The 21160-nt window shown below is 36.2% G+C and overlaps 1 protein-coding gene across 1 annotated transcript; it reads right to left on the bottom strand.

The window, feature by feature from the left end:
- Positions 1-154: 154 nt before the first annotated feature.
- Positions 155-7918, bottom strand: nt5c1ba (5'-nucleotidase, cytosolic IB a). Its single transcript, NM_001089444.1, is given in 6 exon segments — positions 155-1548; positions 3772-3956; positions 4077-4199; positions 5647-5776; positions 7278-7445; positions 7712-7918. Coding segments are annotated over 6 exon segments (1098 nt in total). The 5' UTR covers positions 7835-7918; the 3' UTR covers positions 155-1179.
- Positions 7919-21160: the final 13242 nt, after the last annotated feature.

Genomic DNA, 21160 nt, shown 5'->3' with positions numbered 1-21160 from the left:
TCTTTTTTGTTTGTAACTTCACGAACCTACGTTTTTGTGATGTATTTTTTTAGTCCTTACCTATTATTGTACTACCCGTTTTAAATACGTGTTTCAGAGCTAAAAACTTAACTGCTACATTCAGGCACAAATTAAAACACACATACACACAACGTAACAGCACTTGTTTACTTAATGTTCATAATGAACAAATCCAGCATTTGTCATTTTTAATCCTAATTTGACACCTTAGGGTAAACACAGACAATACATTCAAAATACAAGAATCAGTTGATTATTCACATATCCTATCAGTTTACTTTATTCTCATGAACACTGGTGGGGGGCCACTTACTCGTCCATGGGAGAAAGAGCCTGAGTCCATGTGTAGAAGTACAACAATGAAAAGGTTCAAAACCACATAGTTAAACATCCATTAAAATCTGCTATGTTTACACTGAAGAGTAAAATCTTACACTATAAATAAAATAGAAAATACATTCCCTGAGATATTATTAGATGTTATTCTTGTTTAAACATGCTAAAAACTAATGATCCAGGCTGGAAGATGTGTTCAATTGCACATTGTTGTCTTTAAAATTAAAAAGAAAGAGCTTTGTTTTACCCTTATAGCGCTGATATGTTAGAGTAGTGCTGATGTGTTAGAGCAGTGCAATACATACTAGGTCATTTTGAGCACCGTAGTTCTTCGTTTTTACACTCCAAGAAATCCATTTGATCAGATAAAAGTTTAAAATACTACCTTGAGCAACAATAAATAAATAAAATTAATTGTGACTTGAAGAGACTTTCATTTATGTGCATCGCATAATATATCACTGTAATATATTAATATACTAAGTAAACAATTATATATTAGCTGTTGTATAGACCATTTCAATGTGGTCATGTCATTGGCCCTTGAACATTTCCAGCTTGTTATCAAACTATTTTTATAACCGTAACAAGGGGCAATTTAATCTTAACTTCATGTTAAAACAGCTATAATAACATTAATTAGCAATATGTGTCTCTTCTTGGATTCTCAGAAGCTATAGAAATTCGAAAACAGGAAATACGTTGGGACCATTGTTTTTGTTTACGTCCCTCAAAATGGTCTATAGAGGAGTCTTAAGACACTGAATAGGTTTTGAGGTAAAAAGAAATGGGACTCTGGCATTTGCTGATCATCAAACCATTTCATTTTTTCTCAGCATCACTTGTTTCTATGCGTTTCCCCTTATGATACTTCTGTCCAATCCCATAGGGCACATGAGCAGCGATTGTCCCGAGCTCCTGGGCACCTTCAATGTGAAACATCTGATCGTCAAAGAAGATGTGAGGCTTGATCTTCTGTAAGAGAGGACCTTTAGGAGCCCCAGCCAAAAAGAGGGCTTCGTCCACCTCCAGGCCCCAGCTCCGTAGGGTCTTCAGGACGCGGGCCCCAGCGCTGGCAGCACTTCGAGCTGTGACCAGGTACGTACGAATGGGGCAGTTGATACGTTGGTTTTTTGCATAGAATTTGCGCTGGAGTTTTCCCAGTGCTTCCAGGAAACATTTAAGGGGACCCTAGAAGAGGATGATGAAACAGTAAATTAATGATGAAGACAATTTTACATGCAACAAACTTGACAGAGAATGTATGAGAGGGGTCTGGCTGCAGACCTGGTGCAGTGCAATCTGGGCTGCATCCAATGTTTTTTAATGGGCTCATCTAACTCCACCCCTAACCCTACCCGTCACAGTGATGTCACTTGCTCCATTTGAGTGCATTGTGTCTGACATTGCATCGCTGAGTGATGCAGTCTCAGCTTGCATCATAAAGGCTGCATCCAGATACTATTGGAATGTATAGGGGTATGATAATTAAGGATACATTTACAGTCAAGCCTAAAATTATTCATACCCCTGCCAACTTCTGACTTAGTGTCTTGATAAAATATTTTTACCTAAATATGTTTTTTTTCCCCCCAAAATGATGCCTCTAGTACATTGTCTTATTATCTTTTGGGAGAAGCCATGTGTCATTTCTAGTAAAAGTAACTTAAAAGGGCACCCACTTTACCCCTTTTACAAGACGTAAGATAAGCCTTTGGTGTCTCCAGAATGTGTCTGTAAAGTTTTAGCTCAACACCCATCAGATTATTTATTATAGCCTCCACGCTATGCCCATTTTGGTGACTGAGTATACTGTAGCTGTTATTGTACCCTGTGGCTCTAAATAAAAATGAGCTGCTTCTCCCTGCCCATCATTTATTGACACCCTGCGGCCGTGGTGATTATAGCGATTTTACTGTCCTTATTACAAACTTGCTCTGTTTTAAAATGTTTTCAACTTATAAGATCATCACAGAGAGTTGTAAAAAATATTTGAATCCAAGTTTATTTGTAAAAAAAAAGTTCTGTGGACATGTGTATACGTGTTATTATAGAAACAAGGCACCTGTCAATTGATTCAGTGGGAGGGGAAAACCGCACTACTAGGTCACGTTGCGGTGGCTTTAAAATCACTGGGATTTGGAAGTATAATGTCAGGAAATTAAAAAAAAAAATAACATACTTTTGGGTTTATATCACTCCAATATTGAACAAATCCTCCATGGAGCGATTGTAAGTTGTGCAGAATGCAGTGGCGAGGCTTTTAACCAACACCGGTAGGAGGTCACACATTACACCTGTGTTTATATAAATAAACTTTTACTTATTTACTTACTAATATGACAGTGGACACTATACATACTGTATGCCCTTTAGATCATGCGGACCGTTTCTTAGTGTTTCACTGCAATGTCTTTAAATAAATAATTATTTAGGCCTATTTTTATTATTCATTTATTTTTAATTATTCATTTATTATTATGCACAATAATTGAGACATAAAATAAGATAGTAAAATATAATCAACAATGAAAATGTAAATAAAAACGTAAATGAAAACATAAATGAAATAGCTTATTTGATGACTGTCTTAGTCCTATCAAAATAGCAAACACTGAACATCTCTCTATATTTAGGCTAAAAACAGCTTTATTTATTTAGACTTTATTTATTTTAAACTTCTTATTTGTTTGTATTGTATGTTTGTATTTTTATTTTAGTTGTCTTTTATTTCTTTAATTCTACTTTCCCAAATGAATCCTCATTGCACTTAAGTTTACAATGATAATAAAGGATTAACAAATATTTAATGAATAATGAAGGAATTATAATGCTTTGTTTTATCGTTTCATCTTTTTTTACAAGTAGCATATTCACAGCTGCTGTATAGGCTATTTTTGTCTGTTTGCATCCCGTCCCTTTGTGTTCCCTGGCGGCATAGTCACAAACTGCGGTCATACCTTAAAAACATGTTCTTACCCCTTTAGAGCGGCGGCGGTACAAGGAATGGCGGTAATGCTCATAGTTAAGTGTCACCTACTGAACAGACAGTTTTGTCCAAACAGCTTACAAAAGAAGATTTTCTTCATAGGTGCACTTTAAGTCAGAATTTTCTTGACTGTATGTGAAAACAATGTGATGGAAAAGTTTTAATTTGTTTTTGTTTTAATTTAGTTTTTTTCCATAAAGACAAAAATCACTGTATAGCTTCCTTTTCCCCCCACAGTAAAGGCCCTAGACATCGGTACATAGACAGAACACATGTTGTTACCATTTATATTATCATTTTCTAGAACTTGCACTTTAAATCTAAAAGTTTGCATTTTCAGAATGTTTTATTTCTTTGCATCTTTACTTGCAATCTCATATAAATGCACCCTAATAATAAACATTAGTAGTTTTTTTAATGTTTACCTGAGCAAGAGGCTTATTCTCAAACTCTTTTTCATGCTTAAAAAAGGTGTCCAGTCCATGTTCCTTTACAATAATCTCAGACTCGTCTGAAAACAAGACAGCATCTCCATCGAAGGCTACACGCAGTTGTGTGTCACTGAGCTCATTCTCACTGTCGCCGGTAAACATTGTGGCAGCGGCTATTCCTAAGAAATGGCCATATAAAGCAAATATTCCATGCCTGATTATTTAAAGAAAGACTTAATTGAAATTAAAATCCCATTTAAATACTGTAACAATCATGTACTTTTTTTTTTTTTAAATACCTTCTTCGATAGCTTCTTGTACCTTCATTGAATCTTTGGACAGGTAGAGGTTGGTCATGTAGGCCTTCAGGTAACCAATTGGACTCTCTCCACCCGTCATGCAAAATCTTTCTATGGTTAGATCTGCAGAAAGAAAATGAAAAAAAAGGGTTCTATGAATGGGGAAACATCAAATTCTCCAATACTGTTTGTCAAGCTTATGATTAAATGTTATATTTGGAATAACCAGTGAAATTGAACATATGTCTCTCAATTTTTGTTTCTAAACATTTGAGTTAAACAAAAACTGAACTATTTTAGGTTACCGAAGCTAATGAGCATGCATACTAGAAGGGAATGAGATTACGACACCAAGCTCCTAATGGCAGTTTCTGGAGGATGGAATTATCCATCATCCTGTCAATCAAACTATGTAACTCCGTTAGAGTTTGTTCGTTTAAAAGTTAAGATTTCAAGCTTCGTATAGATACATTTCTCATGTTTGTGAGAAAAGTATTAGCTGAGATTCCAGCGCATTTGCAGATCCCAGAGAATTCATAAGAAGGAAGCTGCAAAAACCGTAATAAAACACACGACTGGACCGAGTCCCTCCTCTTTACTAGAAGGTGGGGCTTTTTTCACCAGTTTTCATTTTGACCATTGCATTTCCCCCATTCAGAACTATATGAGTGACATTCCTTTGCTTATTCCATAGTCTTTGAAAAAAGTTTATCAGGCTCTATGCACAGCTTTTAAAGCCAATGATAAACTTCCGTTGAAAGCTTAATGTGACTATTTTTAATGTCACAGGGTGGTCCAGCTAAAGCACAGGTGTCAAACTCAGTTCCAAAAGGGCCGCAGCTCTGCACAGTTTAGTTCCAACCCTAATTAAACACACCTGATCAAACTAATTGAGTCCTTCAGGCTTGTTTGAAACCTACAGGTAAGTGTGTTGGAGCAGGGTTGGAACTAAACTGTGCAGGGCTTCGGCCCTGCAGGAATTGAGTTTGACACCCCTGAGCTAAAGCATTCAGTTAAATAGACTTAAGCATTTATTTAGTTGTTCAAGCGTAATACGAGATGAAAGACCATTGTAACCACTAGTGTTGTCAGTAGCAACAGGCTAGCGCAGAAATTCCATTGAAATTACTGGGGTAAAACAAACTGTCATATTTTTAAGACATTGCAGGGGGAAATCTATTTTAATGCAGTGCTTCTTATCTGATCTGATACCCACTTTATATCGCATATCTAACAGGCAGTGAAGATCGCAGATTTTTTTTAAAGAAATCAGATCTTAAACATGACAATTTTGTAATAGAAAGACAGTTCACTGGAAGCCCTTGGGCTGCCTGGCTGAAAATTAAAAGTTTGTGTGCACATAGCCTTTTTTTAAATTTACTAAACAGTGCAGTTTGTCTTGTGGAACTTACACCACGTCTACATCGAATGTAACCATTGTTGCTAATGGAGTATTATCAGTCTCCACTGAATGCTATCTATAAAGACTAAAAACGTTGTTTAAATATCAACTTTAATTGTTTTGATTTCTGTTAAGTCTGTGACAGAATTACATGTTTTCTATCCATACCATAGTGGTTGATGCTGTTGATGAGACGAACTCCGACCTGGGCGTGATTATTAGTCATCAGCACAATATCAAACAGCTCCTCGCTGTCTGGATATAGATCTCTCAAACGAGCATTTACATTCATCAGTGCCTGTTGATTAGGAAAACAGAGATAGTAACAGCTCTTGAGGTGGATAAGGATACTGTGATTTATGGTTGTTTAGCAACTTAAAACCATAAACAGTGGGCAGGAAATAAACAATTCCTGGAGTTTGCAGTGAAGTATGCAACAGTAGATTCCTGCCCTGCAATAAAAAGTTCTAAAGTCCATGAGCAGAAGAGGAGGCACACATTTGTTTTCCATCATGCTGTTTTATGAATTACCTTTGTGTTTCGCCTCAGTGATAATGCTTATGGAAAGGAACAGCAGATTAGGTCAGGTTAAGTTAAGGTTAGGGACATGTTGTGGCATGAGTTGGTTTAAATGTTGGTTAAAGAGTAGGGTAAAAGACAACTGTGTAATTATAGATGTTCTTACATTTTAATAGAAGTACAATGTAAATATACGTACACAATAACTGTATTGTGTCAGGTGATTAAATGTGGTAATTAAGGAATGAATGGATTAATGAAAAGATGTAAATATTAATTTGTAAAACAACTAGTCACCATTCTTCATTCTGAACTTCTTATTTTTCACTATTTTATATATATATATTATATATAAACAGAGGCTCTTGAAGTAAAAAGAAATATTTTTTCATGTAGGAGAAAACAATTCTAGTATTTTTTTTTTCTTTTCGGCTTAATCCCCATAGTAATCAGGGGTGGTCGCCACAGCGGAATAAACCGCCAATGTTTCCAGCATATGTTTTATGCAGAGGATGCCCTTCTAGCTGCAACCCAACACTGGGAAACACCCATACACTCTTGCATTCACACATACACTACGGCCAATTTAGCTTATTCAATTCACCTCTACCGCATGTCTTTGGACTTGTGGGGGAAACCGAAGCACCCGGAGGAAACCCACACAAACACAGGGAGCACATGCAAATGCACTGTGCCATCATGACACCCTTTAGTTTAAATGATAATTATAAAATAATTTGTTTAAAGAATCAGCATCCACTCCGATACGCTGGTTCAGACCATTAATTAAATCAAGCATTAAAGAAATTAATAGTTTTTCGCAGTCATTTTATCTGGATTATGTTGTTGTTTTTTACCCCATAAGTAACACTGCTAAGTAGACTGTTGGTTTTCAAACATTATCCTTATTTTGCTTTAAATGAAAGTTTGTAGATTTGGTAATTTATTGCTTTAAACTTTTATTTTAAAACACTAGGGGAACAGTCAATGAACAATGCTTTTAGAACCAACCCCAGTAAAGAAGTGAACTTAATTATAATCTAGTATACCTTACATTAGATTAAAATGGAGTTCACTTCTTTATTTGGTTTGGTTCCAAAAGCATTGTTTATTTACTCCATTATAATCTAATGTAAGGGTCCAGTTACATTGCTAATTGCATCAGGATTCTGACAGTGATCACGAAGGCAGAACTAGTGTTATGAACAGACAGTAGTGATATCATAGTATCATAAGTGCATTGTGCCATAAAATACTTGAGGGCTGAAACCTGTTGTTACCTTAACGAAAGGGAACGAGACCCCAGGGGGAAAAGGCTGATCCTCGAGTTCCAGTTGGTGTGCGACGTACCTCTCCAGCCCCTCCTCTTCAAACACCTTCCTCTCCTTTATCATGTTAAACAGAGTGCGCGAGGACACTGCAATGGTCACAGCGTTGCTGGGTTTGGGCTGCAAACCAAAAGCATGCAAATGTTTACAACAGCTGTAGAAGACAACCGGGCTTATATAACGTTATGAGATACCTGTATGTGTCATTTGCATAATGATGACACAACATCTATACCGACAGCGCACTACACGATGAGCTACAATGCACTCGTTTTTAATATAGACAACTGTTGTTTGTTTTCTAGTTCATGTTGTCGACTGTGGTGTAGATGCTGTATCGCTGAGCGTCATTGTCATTCACAGTTTTGACACAAACAGTCGCTTACCGGACGCGGCTTCTTGGTTGTTTTCGAGTTGTCAAATAAGGCTTTGACAGCTGCCCAGTCTTTTTCTTCGCTGCTGTCATAGTTGGATTGTCCTGCTCTCTCAGATCCATCAGGGTTACTCATGTTGTAGTGGTGACAGAGGGACAAAACTGGATTGTTATGTCCTGCGTCCCGTTGCTGCGGTGTACGGTACCTTTCAGCATCAGTACGACGTAGTGACGTCACCGAGGCAAGTGCCTCGCATGACGAATTACGTAATATTAATGCAATATTTTTCATGTTCTTTTTGGAAAGCACCATAAATAGCAATATTTAAATAGCTTCTATTTCTCGGAGGTGGCGTTGTAGACGCCCTGTTTATAAAAACACTACCTTAGGCTATGTTGTTACTACAGCTTAACGCCTGTTTAACAACAGCCTAACTTATGCGTCTTATTTGCTTGTTATATGTCTGTTATTTGTGTGAAATAGCCTACCTTTAGATAAAAACATACGCTCATTCTAAAAAAAAAAAAACAGTTTACTGCTCCCTTACCTTATCAAGGTAATATTGTTCAAAGGAACTAAGAAAGAATTACAAAATTTAACAAATAGCGTATTTTTATTCTGTCTTTAACGGAATATAAAACGTTCAGGACTAATATCATTAATAGCCTTTCAATATTAGAACATTTAGGAAATTGTTTATTCAATAATTTCGCCATTTAATTATAATAAACTCATCTAAACCTTAAATCAGCTTTTGCTGTTATTGCATGTACATTAAAAAAAAAAAAACATGACCTGAAATTCTAATTAAATTTACCTTTCCTAAAATGAATAAATACAGTATAGTAGCAATGATAATGCTGTGAATGTTTTTGTGAATATTCATTCATTCATTCATTCATTCATTCATTCATTCATTCATTCATTCATTCATTCATTCATTCATTCATTCATTCATCCATTTTGAAAGGCTCTGTTAATGTGGTATTAGGTCCTCAAATAAGGTTTAATTGCTTTCAGCATAGTCCCATTTTATAAAAATGTATTATTTGTCTCTAGACTTGTACCCTGCAAGGTTACCAAGTAGGCATACAGTACATTGGACAGTAAATCAGTTTAATTGAACTTCCAAGTACAGAACGTACTGTATGTTTTAACAGTACATAAATTATAACAGTGTCCTGATAAAAAAAACTCGCTTTGGGCCCTGAAAAATAATTCCACATGATCATGATGGTTGGCCCTTTTTTGATATTGAGAAATAATTCTTAATTATGTTAAATTGTATTTAATTTTTTAATTTTTTAACCAATGTTAAACACCTTGATTAGATGTTTCCTTTAAATGCCTCTTCAAATTTCAAGGCTGTGTGGCTTGTACAAGTGGAATATAACAGGGCTTAAGCTAGTGAGCCATCTGAGATTTAGCTGTACAAGTAGTTTTAGAACAATAGTTCTAATACTGCCAAAGTTCTCCTCTCCAAATCTCACTCATTTTGAAAGAAATTGTTGACTCTGTCATATGGAATCAGTTTAGCCTCAAAAGAAATTCATGCAAAAGACACGATGTACACATGCGTAGCCAAATTCACGTGCATAAAATCAAATTCACGTGCGTAAAATATTTATTTATATTCACAAAACATTTTCACATGCTCAAAATAAAAATACATTTTCATAAAATATGTTTCACAAATGCAAAACACCATTTGCAAATGTATAAGAGTGTACAAAAAGTTTTGAATGTTTAAAACTTGCGAGTTTATCCTGAATGAGAATGTGCAAATCCTTTTTCACGTACGACTCAGCTTGTTTACAGCTTGTTTACATTCATTGGATTTAATCAGGGCCGGAGTGGGACTCCTTTTCTGCCCTGGAGTTTCAAGCCTTTGACCGGCCCACCTCAGTTCACGACTGACTATATTAAAATAAGGTCATTTCCAATTCAGTTTCTAATTACACTATTAAGTCTTTTTAAAGAAAACAGCTGCTTTAGAACTTCAAATGTTTAACTACCTTAAAGTTTTATATGTGTTAACAATAAAAAAGAAAAAAAAAAAGAAAAGTCAATCTCTGGTGAGGAGCGAACACGGGTCGGCGGCTTATTAACGCAATGCGCTGACCGCTTGACCACAATGGTACTGCTGTGCTCGCATGACCGGAATGATATTTCATCATTCTGCAGGCTACATTCTGCTCATGAGGCTGCGAGACAATAAATAAGAAGAGCGGAGCTGCTGCAAAATAATGGATAAAAAGAGTGAGGCTATGGTCAAATAATTAAATAAATGAAAAAAGTGCGACTGCGACCGCTGCTTTTTCTGTTCGCCATGCTGGAGAGAAACAGTCTGCGCAAATGAAGGGTACGAGTTACCCTGCCTCTGGCAGGAAAGTCTCAAAAATACTCACACACGTATCCAGGGGGAGTCGTACGTGAAAGAGGATTTGCACATTCTCATTCAGGATAAACTCGCAAGTTTTAAACATTCAAAACTTTTTGTACACTCTTATACATTTGCAAATGGTGTTTTGCATTTGTGAAACATATTTTATGAAAATGTATTTTTATTTTGAGCATGTGAAAATGTTTTGTGAATATAAATAAATATTTTACGCACGTGAATTTGATTTTATGCACTTGAATTTGGCTACGCATGTGTACATCGTGTCTTTTGCATGAATTTCTTTTGAGACTAAATTGATTCCATACTGTCAGACTCATCTGAAAAATCTCAAACACAATCAAACACTACTCGCAACTCTGCATCACTGTTCTCAAGGTTATCTCTGGAACATCAGCATACCTTCTCGTAATTTCATGCTTCACAGAAAGTAATGGCCTCATCATATGAAACTTACTTCTGCTGTATTTTATACTGTGACACGGCAGGCCTCTAATGCTCATTTTCCAGCTGGATAATATGTTTAGCTCCCTTTTGCTTCATTTCATAAATTGTCCACCAAAATCAGCTTATAATATAGAGTAAAAGCTACAATTTAGTTTAAAAGTAATTGCAAAATGAAGTAAACATGGCTTTGAGGAGATTATTTAATTGTGCAAAAATGTAATATACTGACTGCAATAAATTACTTTTACATTTGTCTTCCTATTGTAAAGTGTCCTCTGTAAAAGGTGATGTATAAATAAACACGTTATCATTATTTTACTATCATTCTCTTTTCATTTATAGCTTTAATTGTTAACTCACGGTAGCCTGAAATTCAACACATCAGAGTTTACTGCACAGTACAAATGGCATCAGGACTCTGGGGAAATTGATGATCAACCTTACAGATCTCGCTGATATAATGTCAATTTCACAATAAAACTATTACTGAAGTATGGAATGCTAAATAACCAGTAAATATGAATCAACTCTATAAATAACAATATCAAACCTGTGGCCATTGTGTGTGTGTAAAAGTTTGTTTTATTTTAGTCGATGCATAGAAAAAATCCTGATGGTTTGCTCTGGGATCAATTCAGTTTAATCTCACAGACAGCAAGATGGCAATGGAGTAATCACTAGCCTTTTCTTTTGACAGAAAAATTATCCTCAGCAAATGCTACTGTTTTAATGACTCATATTAAAGAGTGCAGTCAATAGTCTGCAATACATTGTGATTAATACTAAATTTGTCACAGTCTGGTTTTTATACCAATTATTTAATAGTAGATAACCTAGTCATTACTGTGTAACTTCTGTTTTTTTGTTGTTGTTGTTGTTTTTTTTATGGGTATGTACAGTACTTCAATTCACATCTTACACCTGGCGCAAGATGCGTTTGGCACAATTTGTTGTTATTTTCAGAAAAGCACAACCCTGTTTTTCATATTTTGCACCACGTTGTTTAAATAGCAAATCCATTTGCGCCACTTTGTGCACTCATGAGTGTACTGGTCTAAAAAGGAGGTGTGTTAAGGCATATTGTTGGCTCGTTGCTAATTTGAGGAACTGAAGTAGACTGCGCCATTGACCAACTAAATCCTAATCTAAAGTCCATCGCAGAGTGTGTAAGTTATGCAACTATGCAGGTCGAACTTACACATTGCCTAATACACACAGGATGTACAGCAATACACAAATATCTTTACATATGAAAGAAATTAAAGGATCAAAATGTTACAAAAATGATTATTTTCTACATAAATATGAAAAACATTGCCTTCATGCCTCACCTCCGGGGGCTTTTTCAGTTTATATATGACTATTTGCATTTGTATGATGTTATTATTATTAGTAGTTTTATTTATTATATGCATATTTATATTTGCTTTGATTAAAACAAGTTTAGATTTGTCCCCCTGTCAGGTTTTGGAGACGTCTGCATCACCATGGGGCATAAGAATAGGATGTGTGTTTTGACCACACTTTGTTAATATTGTTCATTTATTTGTTTGCTGGAAATTAGAACTGAATTTAGAAAGAGTTTTGAAAGACATCTTTGTGCTTAACAAGCAAAATTAAATATTTAAGCTAATGGATGTCTTCAGTGCAATGAGTTTCCACTGTTCTCTTACTACGAAAGTAAAGAGTATAAGAGAATGTAAATGGAGGAGGCTTGCTCTTTATTTTCATGCTACAGATGGTCTGATTAACTGTTTTCTCGCTAATGAAGCATTCAGTTTTTCCTCATACAAAGTCTGCCATGTAAATAGCAAAAGCACCATGGCCCAACGCAGCTGACTCTTAAAGGAAATGGGAGATAAGACTCTGGTTTAATGCACATTACACCCAAAACACTCCCATTACTCATTAAGAGAAGAAGCACAATCCTGTTAGACCAGTGGTCACCAAACTTGTTCCTGGAGGGCCGGTGTCCGGCAGATTTTAGCTCCAACCCCAATCAAAAACACCTGAACAAGCTAATCAGGTATTACTAGGTATACTTGAAACATCCAGGTAGGTGTGTTTAAGCAAGTTGGAGCTAAAACCTGCAGGGACACCGGCCCTCCAGGACCGAGATTTGTGACTCCTGTGTTAGACCATGCGTGCCTAATATCACAAGTGCATTCAAACAAACCCCTAATACTTTTAGACTTTGCGCCTCGAATGTTAAAATAAAACCCTGAATGTCATGGTGGTAATTCACCATTATTTCTCCATTTAGAATATATACACCTATGCTTATTTTTCCCAGTTTTTCCTCTGCATTTTTTTACACTTTAGGATTGGTTTGCCAGATAATACTAAAAATAAACAGATGAATTTAAAGGCGCTTGATGGCCAACCAAAACATACCCACACATTTTACACTCACACTGGAGCCCAATGCTGCTGTTGTTGTCAAAGCTGTATCAGTTTCTGTGCGTGCATGTTTTGAGTTATTAAACGTGTTTGTGAACCTAATGTGCCAGTAAGCCCACATCTGGATAATATCATCACAACATGTAAAGAGACTGTATTGTGTCTTTAAAATTTGTCACAGACTGTGTATGTGAGTGCATTAAAGTGTGTTTCCACACAAAAGGCACACACTGTTTTAAAGGGAATGCTGTTAAAAATGATCGCTCTCACCTCGCTGCTCTCTCAGACTCAGAACAATGATGTAATTACCCAAAATCCTGTGGGGGTATCTCTCACTTCACACACACTAACACACACAGGCACACCTGGGAATCTCTCGCACATAAATGGGGGCCGATTTCTGTCATCAGTCCTGATTCTGTTTCCCGCTACATAACACCCTCTGTGGTGCGGCCAGCAGCTGCCGTTTATTTAACTTGTGACTAAGGCCACAGAAATGAGAGCTTGTAGTGGATACAGACAGAGAGAGAGGCTGTTTTACAAGCTGACCTGAGAGGGAGGTTGAGAATGAATTTTGTTTTTATTAACACGGGCTAATTAAGAGGGAACATGACTGTCACAGAGTATGGCATTTAAAAGGAATGTTTTAATATTTTCTTTTCATGATCGTGTGACAAAACACTCTTTGTGTGCTCTTACATGCAACAAGTCTACTATGTAAGATCATTTAATGGTCTTTTGAAAAGTCTAGAGCAGGGCTTTTCAAAATAGGGTTCCAGGGGGCCACGAGAGAGTTCAAGGGGAAATTTGAAAGAAGGCTGGCAATGTTACTTTTCAGATGTGTATGTCCAACCAGTTTTGTTATTATTGTAAAACTATAACAATTACAAATTCACTTTTGCGTATTATAATAAAGGTTAAACAAAATATAAAAAAATATATGAAATTTAAACAAACATTTTAAATGAGTCAAACACCACAACAAAATGAACCAGGGGGCCACAAGAAAGTTATAGGAGAAATTTGAAAGAAGGCTGGTAATGTTTTTATTTGTGTTTTAATGTTTATTTTTGTGGAGTCTACAAAAAAACCCACATCAATAATTGATTAATAGTTTAAACATTTTCTTTAATTTTTTTAAAACAATGACTTTGGGTAAAGAAGAACATTCAAAAACCCTCAGTCCCTCATCCCACCCCTACCCCCAAGTAGGAGAATAAAAAAAAACAAGCACAACAACAAGTACCAACAAGAATTGTCTAAGCAACTAAACAAATATACATAAAATCTAAATGACACATGCACACACTAATTAAGGCCGTACTCGCACTATGTACAGTTGCCTCGAACCGGGTCAAAGCACGCTTGTCCCCTCTCCTGCCTCCTCTGACGGCCCGCACTCACATTACAATCGGGCCTGGGCACGTTTACGTCATCGATGCTGCACTGTTCAGTAAGCGCTCTCGCTCAGCACAGTGGAGATTTCTCAAGTTATATCGTTTAAGTCGTTTGATATGCAGTGACATGCAATCAAATATTTTGCCAAACAGTCCTTAGGGATGCGGTGACACGCAGTCAGATATTTAGCCGAACAGATCCACGACTTTTGGCGCTCATAAACAATCATAAAACCCTCGTGCTGCAGGAATGAGAAGGTTTAATGAAGGTGCGCAGCTGTCGTGCAGTGAGGGTTTTTTTTGCGGCAGTTTGCATTCATTGAACAGTAAGATTGATTAATAAATCTATATGAAACAGTCCCTTAAAAGTCTTATCTCGCTTTCAGTTTCGGGATTTGGTGCGTTTGCTCTCACACACAAGCGTACCGCACCAAAGCCCAAGTGAACCGCACTCAAGCCCACCTCTTCCAACTGGGCCAGGGCCGGCCAAGTGAACTGTGCCTGAGCCTGAGCCTGATTCAGCGCACTCACACTTCTCAAACGATCTGGGAAACCGGCCTGGGCACGGTTCAGATAGCATAGTGTAAGTACGCCCTAAAAGGGCAGAGATCTTGGTTAAAAACAAAAAAAACAAACAAACATTATAAATTAGCAAGTAGTTGTGTTGTAGTGCTACACAATTAATTGAAAACAAGAGCGTGATCTCAATTTTATCCCTCACATGATCTTAATTCAGCATCTCTACAATTCAGCCAATTATATTTTCAAGTTCGGGAGCAGCTTAAAGGAGGTTGCACAAATCTTAACATTGTTTTATGTTGCTCAGCAATGGGGACACCTCCAAACGGTTTTAACAGTGTAATATAATTAATTTATAAGGAATAATTCACCCAAAAATGTCATGTCTGTCTTCATGTAATGATTCGCGGTGTGGAAATCACGCATTTTTTTTTTTTTTTTTTTACTACTGAGAAAACTCGCCAAGCTACGAATTATGTATACTTTAGTGAACAGAACCTGCATAGGCTGTGAACAACAGGTAATAAAGTTGTTAATAACGTTCAGTTTGTTGCACAGAGCGATAGTTTGGAGCGATCGTGGGAAGTATGATTTGCATTTATCTTGCACTCAGCAGTGAAAGTAACACCAAAACCGCGCACATCATTTACATGATCATACTGCATTGTAAAGTTATTATTTCTACAAACATTTGATATGTTTTTTCTTTTATAGCAATATAGTATTGCTATAGTATAGCCTATATAATGTTGAATTTAATTCAACAGGGAATGTGATAATGAAAAATGTCTGACTTTATCAGCAACAAAAAGGTCTAATATTGTTGTCAATGGCAAGCATATGTCTCAAATATAATTCAACTTTAAAATTATGAATAGTTGCATTTTGTTGTAAAATTTTGACTGTGCATTAATGACCAGGACAAATTTAAAGTATGTTCAAGTCCACCATTCCAAGTCTATACAAAATTTAGCATTTTAACCAACAGTAGGCCTACACACACAGGCGTAATAATTTTGTTGTTTTACAATATGTTTGAGGGTAACAATAATAATAATCGACTCATATCAACCTTTATTTTACATCTGCAGAATAGAGATTTTAAGCAAAAAAAAATAAAAAATCATGATTCTCATTTTAGCCACAATCGTGCAGCTCTAATGTGTTGTATTCTTGACTAATTAGAGGATTCCAGTTTTTATAAAAAAATATTAGTGGAACCTCTTAATCTAAACTTAAAATTTTTAGTATATAGAAAAGACATCCATCCATGAGACAGTGGGAAGAGGTTAAGAAGACATAGTCTCCAGGCTATCAGTGATTTAAAGGCTAGAACATTAGCATTCTTATTTAAAAGGTTATCCAACACAGCAGTTGAACCAAAAATAGCAAAATTAAACCAAATATAACAATTAGAATAAGATTTAAGGAACATTTGGAAATGAGCTAGAAACTGTTACAATAAAATTAATGCAGTAGCAAATTGAATGTAAAATAAACATACATAAAAATAAAGAGTGACATTTGATAATATAATGGTTAAATATAACAATATAACAGTTAAAGCTATTTGATGATATTAAAATGCTATATTCGAAAGTAAATTATGCTGAAATAACACTATTCTAATCTAACCTGACATCAATATTGAGTAGGAAACTATATAATAATTTAATGCATTTACAGTCAGGTCCATAAATATTGGGACATAGACACAAAATTTTACAATTTTTGGCTTTATACACAGTACAATTTATTTGAAATGAAACAAATAGCCTTTGATGCCTAATGATGGCTTGCTTGACTGACAGCTCTTTGGGTCTTATCTTGAGAATTGACAGCAACAGATTCCAAATACAAATAGCACACTTGAAATGAACTCTTGAACTTTTGTCTGCTCATTGTAATTGGAATAATGAGAGAATAACACTCACTTGGCCATGGAACATTGGTCCCTTAACAAGTGGGAGGCAAATATGCAACCTGTTGTAATTCTTACACTGTTCATCTGATTTGAATGTAAATACCCTTAAATTAAAGCTGACAGTCAATTCAATTGTGTTGGTGTATAGAGTCAAAAATGTTAGAATTGTATCGATGTCCCAATATTTATGGACCTGAATACATTTAATAATTTTTTTTACCTCGATACAGCAATATAATGCCATTTATTTTGTCTTCATTTTTTCCTCACTGTGTACACTGTTTAGAAAGTATACAGAAGATGTCTGTTTACTGTTAGAGCCACGTTACAGACAAGTACATGACAACCAAACCTATTACAGTTGTATAATGCAGGCGAGTTTCTTTAAAAAAGTGACAAACAAACAGCTGACCTGGCATGCATGATACAGCATTTTTTGTGGATCTGTCAGAATGGAAATAGTTTGTCAGTGTTGCTATATTAACATAAAAACTTATCAGAAACAAGTACATCATTAAACACACCATAACCCTAAACTTTGACCTCCTCAGAATAAGTGCATTTGACAACTTATTGGATCAACCTGACAATAGAAGTTGATTTATTGGCTAGAATTACCAATGGCTTTTTACTTAATAGCGTGTAAGATTTCAAAGTCTCATCCAAGTCACAAGCGTCTGCTTTTGAGATCATGTTCAGAACATCTAGCTGGTCTTCATCACAATTTGTGGAAAACCTTTGTTGGGCTTTTTTCATCTTATTAAAACTAAATTATGAACAGTTTGATCAACTGCAGCGAACATTTTTAACAAAAAAACACACCTTGAAGTCTGCATTATTCCCACGATCCACCCAGGGTTCTCCCATGTAGACACAAAACCCGAATACGTAAAACAGTTAGAAGTCGGTTTGTCTTGTAGCTAATAAAAACCAGCTTTAGCTAAGTTAACAAATGGGCTGGCTGACTGAAGTGGTCATGGACTGTCAGTGACTCTGGCCGGAGCTGTGCTATGATTAATGATGCTGTTTGGTGGTTTTCTAACCCTCTCCTCACTTTTGTGTTCCCATTTAACCGCTCCGGGTGAAGAGGGTTACTCTGGCATCAAGAGATTTTTCAGGTTGTGTCCTGACAAACCTAATCATAAAGACAACTGGGAGCGAATTCTAGATCTCGAGGGGCTGTTTGACAGATATGGGCCTGGTCCTGATGTGGATCAGCAGCAACCCTGTTAGCATTCCAGGCTCTTGTTGTCTTTAATGTCCACTTGAGACTGTAGGCCTAGTGTTGATTGGTTTATAGAACGGCTGAAGAAATACAGTCTTAAAAAATCAACCTTTAGAAGGTCTGGGGCTGGCTGCATACTCACGACTGCAAGTTAGAAAGTTTAGCATTAGTTTTTACGTTAGGGTTAGGATTATTAGTTAAATTTTAAAAGGTTGGGTGACATGTTGGTTCAGTGGTAAGCACTGTCACCTCACCCCAAGAAGGTCGCTGGTTCGAGTCCCGGCTGGACCAGCTGGTATTTCTGTTTGGAGTTTGCATGTTCTCTCTGTGATTGCATGCGTTTCCTCTACATTCCAAAACATGGAGTAAAAGTGAATTGAGTAAACAAAATTGTCTTACCACTAAAAATACTGATTACCACTTGAATTAAATTTACCAACAGACACTAAACATGGCTAGGTTTAGATTGTATAGAAAAATGTTTATAGAAAAATGTTTTTAACGTTATGCAAGTTTGTTTCACACACACATACAGACTAATATGTTTAATTGTGTGTTTATGCGTAGTGTAATATATAATGTTTTGTGACATCATAAAGATATATATCTATATATTTCTACAAACTTTTTTTTCTAGATAATAAAGACATTGTTTTTAAAGTTAGTTTACCCTAATTTTGTAATTAAACCAAATGATTACAATTTTGTTCAGTAGTAACTAATTAAATATTCTTTATTAAAAGTTAATGAAAAGCTGGTGTGTGATTTTATTTTATTTTTTGAATTCAAATATATGTGTAATGAGTAGTGTGTACAGGAAGATTAAGTTTCAAAAGAGTGGTTGGTGTAAAATGGCGAAAGGTCAAGGCAGGTGGCAAACAAACATAAATATATAAACAAAATAATGGGTCAAAACACGGCTACAATGAAAATACTTGGTAATGCACACTATACAGATAGACAAGGCTGAGCATTGTGTGTGAAAGTGGTACTTGTATAGATTGTGTAATCAAAGTTCATGAAGATCAGGTGTGAGGTGCTGAGAAATATGGGATGTGTACTCCAGTTCAGTGGCAGTTGTGATGTCTAGAGTGCCCTCTAGTATGTCTGTTGGGCATTCGACTTGTTGACTCTGACAATATGCCAATTTAATTCTATTGTATTCATTTAGAACTGTAAATATTAGTGTTTTACTTTTCTTTTTAATTCAGTAATTTAATACAAATAATAACACATATTTTTTAGTATACATTGTTTTTTTCTTTCAGTTCAAACTTAGCTGTCAGTAGGGTAAAATAACAGATTTGACAGTGTTTATGCATTATGAAAGCATATTAATACTAAATTGGATAAATATGTTAAACTGTCAGATTTTAAGTTTAATTAATCTTTTCAATTGACTCTGCCACTTGTAAAAATCCAGCCTCTCCACCAGCCAGTATGAGCTCATGAACGTGTGAGGCATGTGTCAGTGAGTGTGTGTGGGGCCTCGCGAATCTCATGGTCTGCATTTCATGCTCTGTTCTGCTGATTGCCCTTTGGCTTCTCTACTGAGATGATGCTGCCAGGAGCTCATCAGCTTCCACTGGACCGCCATTGTCCATAGCAACAACCTATTTCAATCTGTAAGTGTGTTTACATCATTGGAAGATAATCCGATCTTCAGATAAAATGTACACAGGTGACCGTGCAGAACTGCGCTGCTTTTCCTGAAAGCAGGGAGGTCTGGTGGAATGAAGTGGGAAAAAGGGTTCTTCCAGCGGTCTAAGTTTCAGAAGTGAACCTATAAACTTAAGGTTGTGTTCCTTTCTCCAATTTATCTTGTGATTTATCTCTTATTTAAGGAAAATCTTCAGGCGTTGTGTTTCACACCACAGTGATTCTGGAGGTGACTTTTCATTCGCTTGATTGCGTTAGACCACAGTGCATTTGTATTGATCTTGCGTCATCAGAAATGTGCATGGCATGTTTACAAGCCTTGCTTTTAATCTGTGTACTGGAAGTAGTTTCTCTTGAGGAGAAAGCTGATTTTCATTCATTTTCTGCTCTGATTGCACTCACTCTGCAGTGTTACATTTTATGCTCACTCTCGGTTGCATCCAAGGTGAATCATCAAACTGTCATCCCCAACATTGACGTTGTCATCAGCTAAAACACATGTACAGGTCCCTTCACAAGTCTTACTTGATTTTACATTCCCATGAATTGTTCATTAGATGACCTCAGTTCAGCACAAGTCCGTTGTTCAATGTAATCTCAGAATTCTGAGGGAAAAAAGTCCTATTACTTTAGTATGGGCTTATATTCTGGACCAGTGGTTCCCAAAGTAGGGGTCGCAGGACAATGACGGGGTCGCTTGGTTATTTCCAAACTTCAAATAAATTTTGTAAAATGTAAGAATTGCTGTATTTTATTCATAACCCACAGAATATAAAAATAGTAGTTAAGAGTTACATTAAAAAAAGCAGCAACTTGCACATAAAAAGCGTCAGCCTTTCAATTATTTATTAATTATATTATTTATTTTTTATTGTTTACATTAGATCCTCTCCTGTTCAACCTATATATGCTCCCACTGAGCCAAATAATGAGAAAGAACCAAATGTCCTACCACAGCTATGCTGATGACACTCAGATCTACTTAGCCTTACTGCCTAATGACTTCAGCCCCATTGACACCCTCTGCCAATGCATTTATGAAATGAACAGTTGGATATGCCAGACCTTTCTTCAATTAAACAAAAAAATAATAAAAAAATGAAGTCATTGCATATGGGAACAGATGAGTTTGTTAAGGTAAATGCATATCTTGGCTCTAAGGCTCAAACAACAAAAAATAAGATCAAGAATCTTGGTGTGATTCTGGAGTCAGATATGAGTTTCAGTAGCCATGTCAAAGCAGTAATTAAATCAGCAAACTATCATCTCAAAAACAGTGCAAGAATTAGATGCTTTGTTTCCAGTGAGGACTTGTTCATGCTTTTATCAGCAGCAGGGTGGATTACTGTAATGGACTCCTTACTGGCCCTACCATAAAGATAGTCAGACAGTCATCCAGAACGCTGCTGCCAGGATTCTGACCAGAACCAGAAAATCAGAGCAGATCCCACCTGTCCTCAGGTCTTTACACTGGCTCCCAGTTACATTC

This window comes from Danio rerio, chromosome 13, assembly GCF_049306965.1.
Source record: "Danio rerio strain Tuebingen ecotype United States chromosome 13, GRCz12tu, whole genome shotgun sequence".
In the NCBI taxonomy this organism is placed as follows: domain Eukaryota; kingdom Metazoa; phylum Chordata; class Actinopteri; order Cypriniformes; family Danionidae; genus Danio; species Danio rerio.
This window is presented reverse-complemented; position numbering and strand designations above follow the sequence as displayed.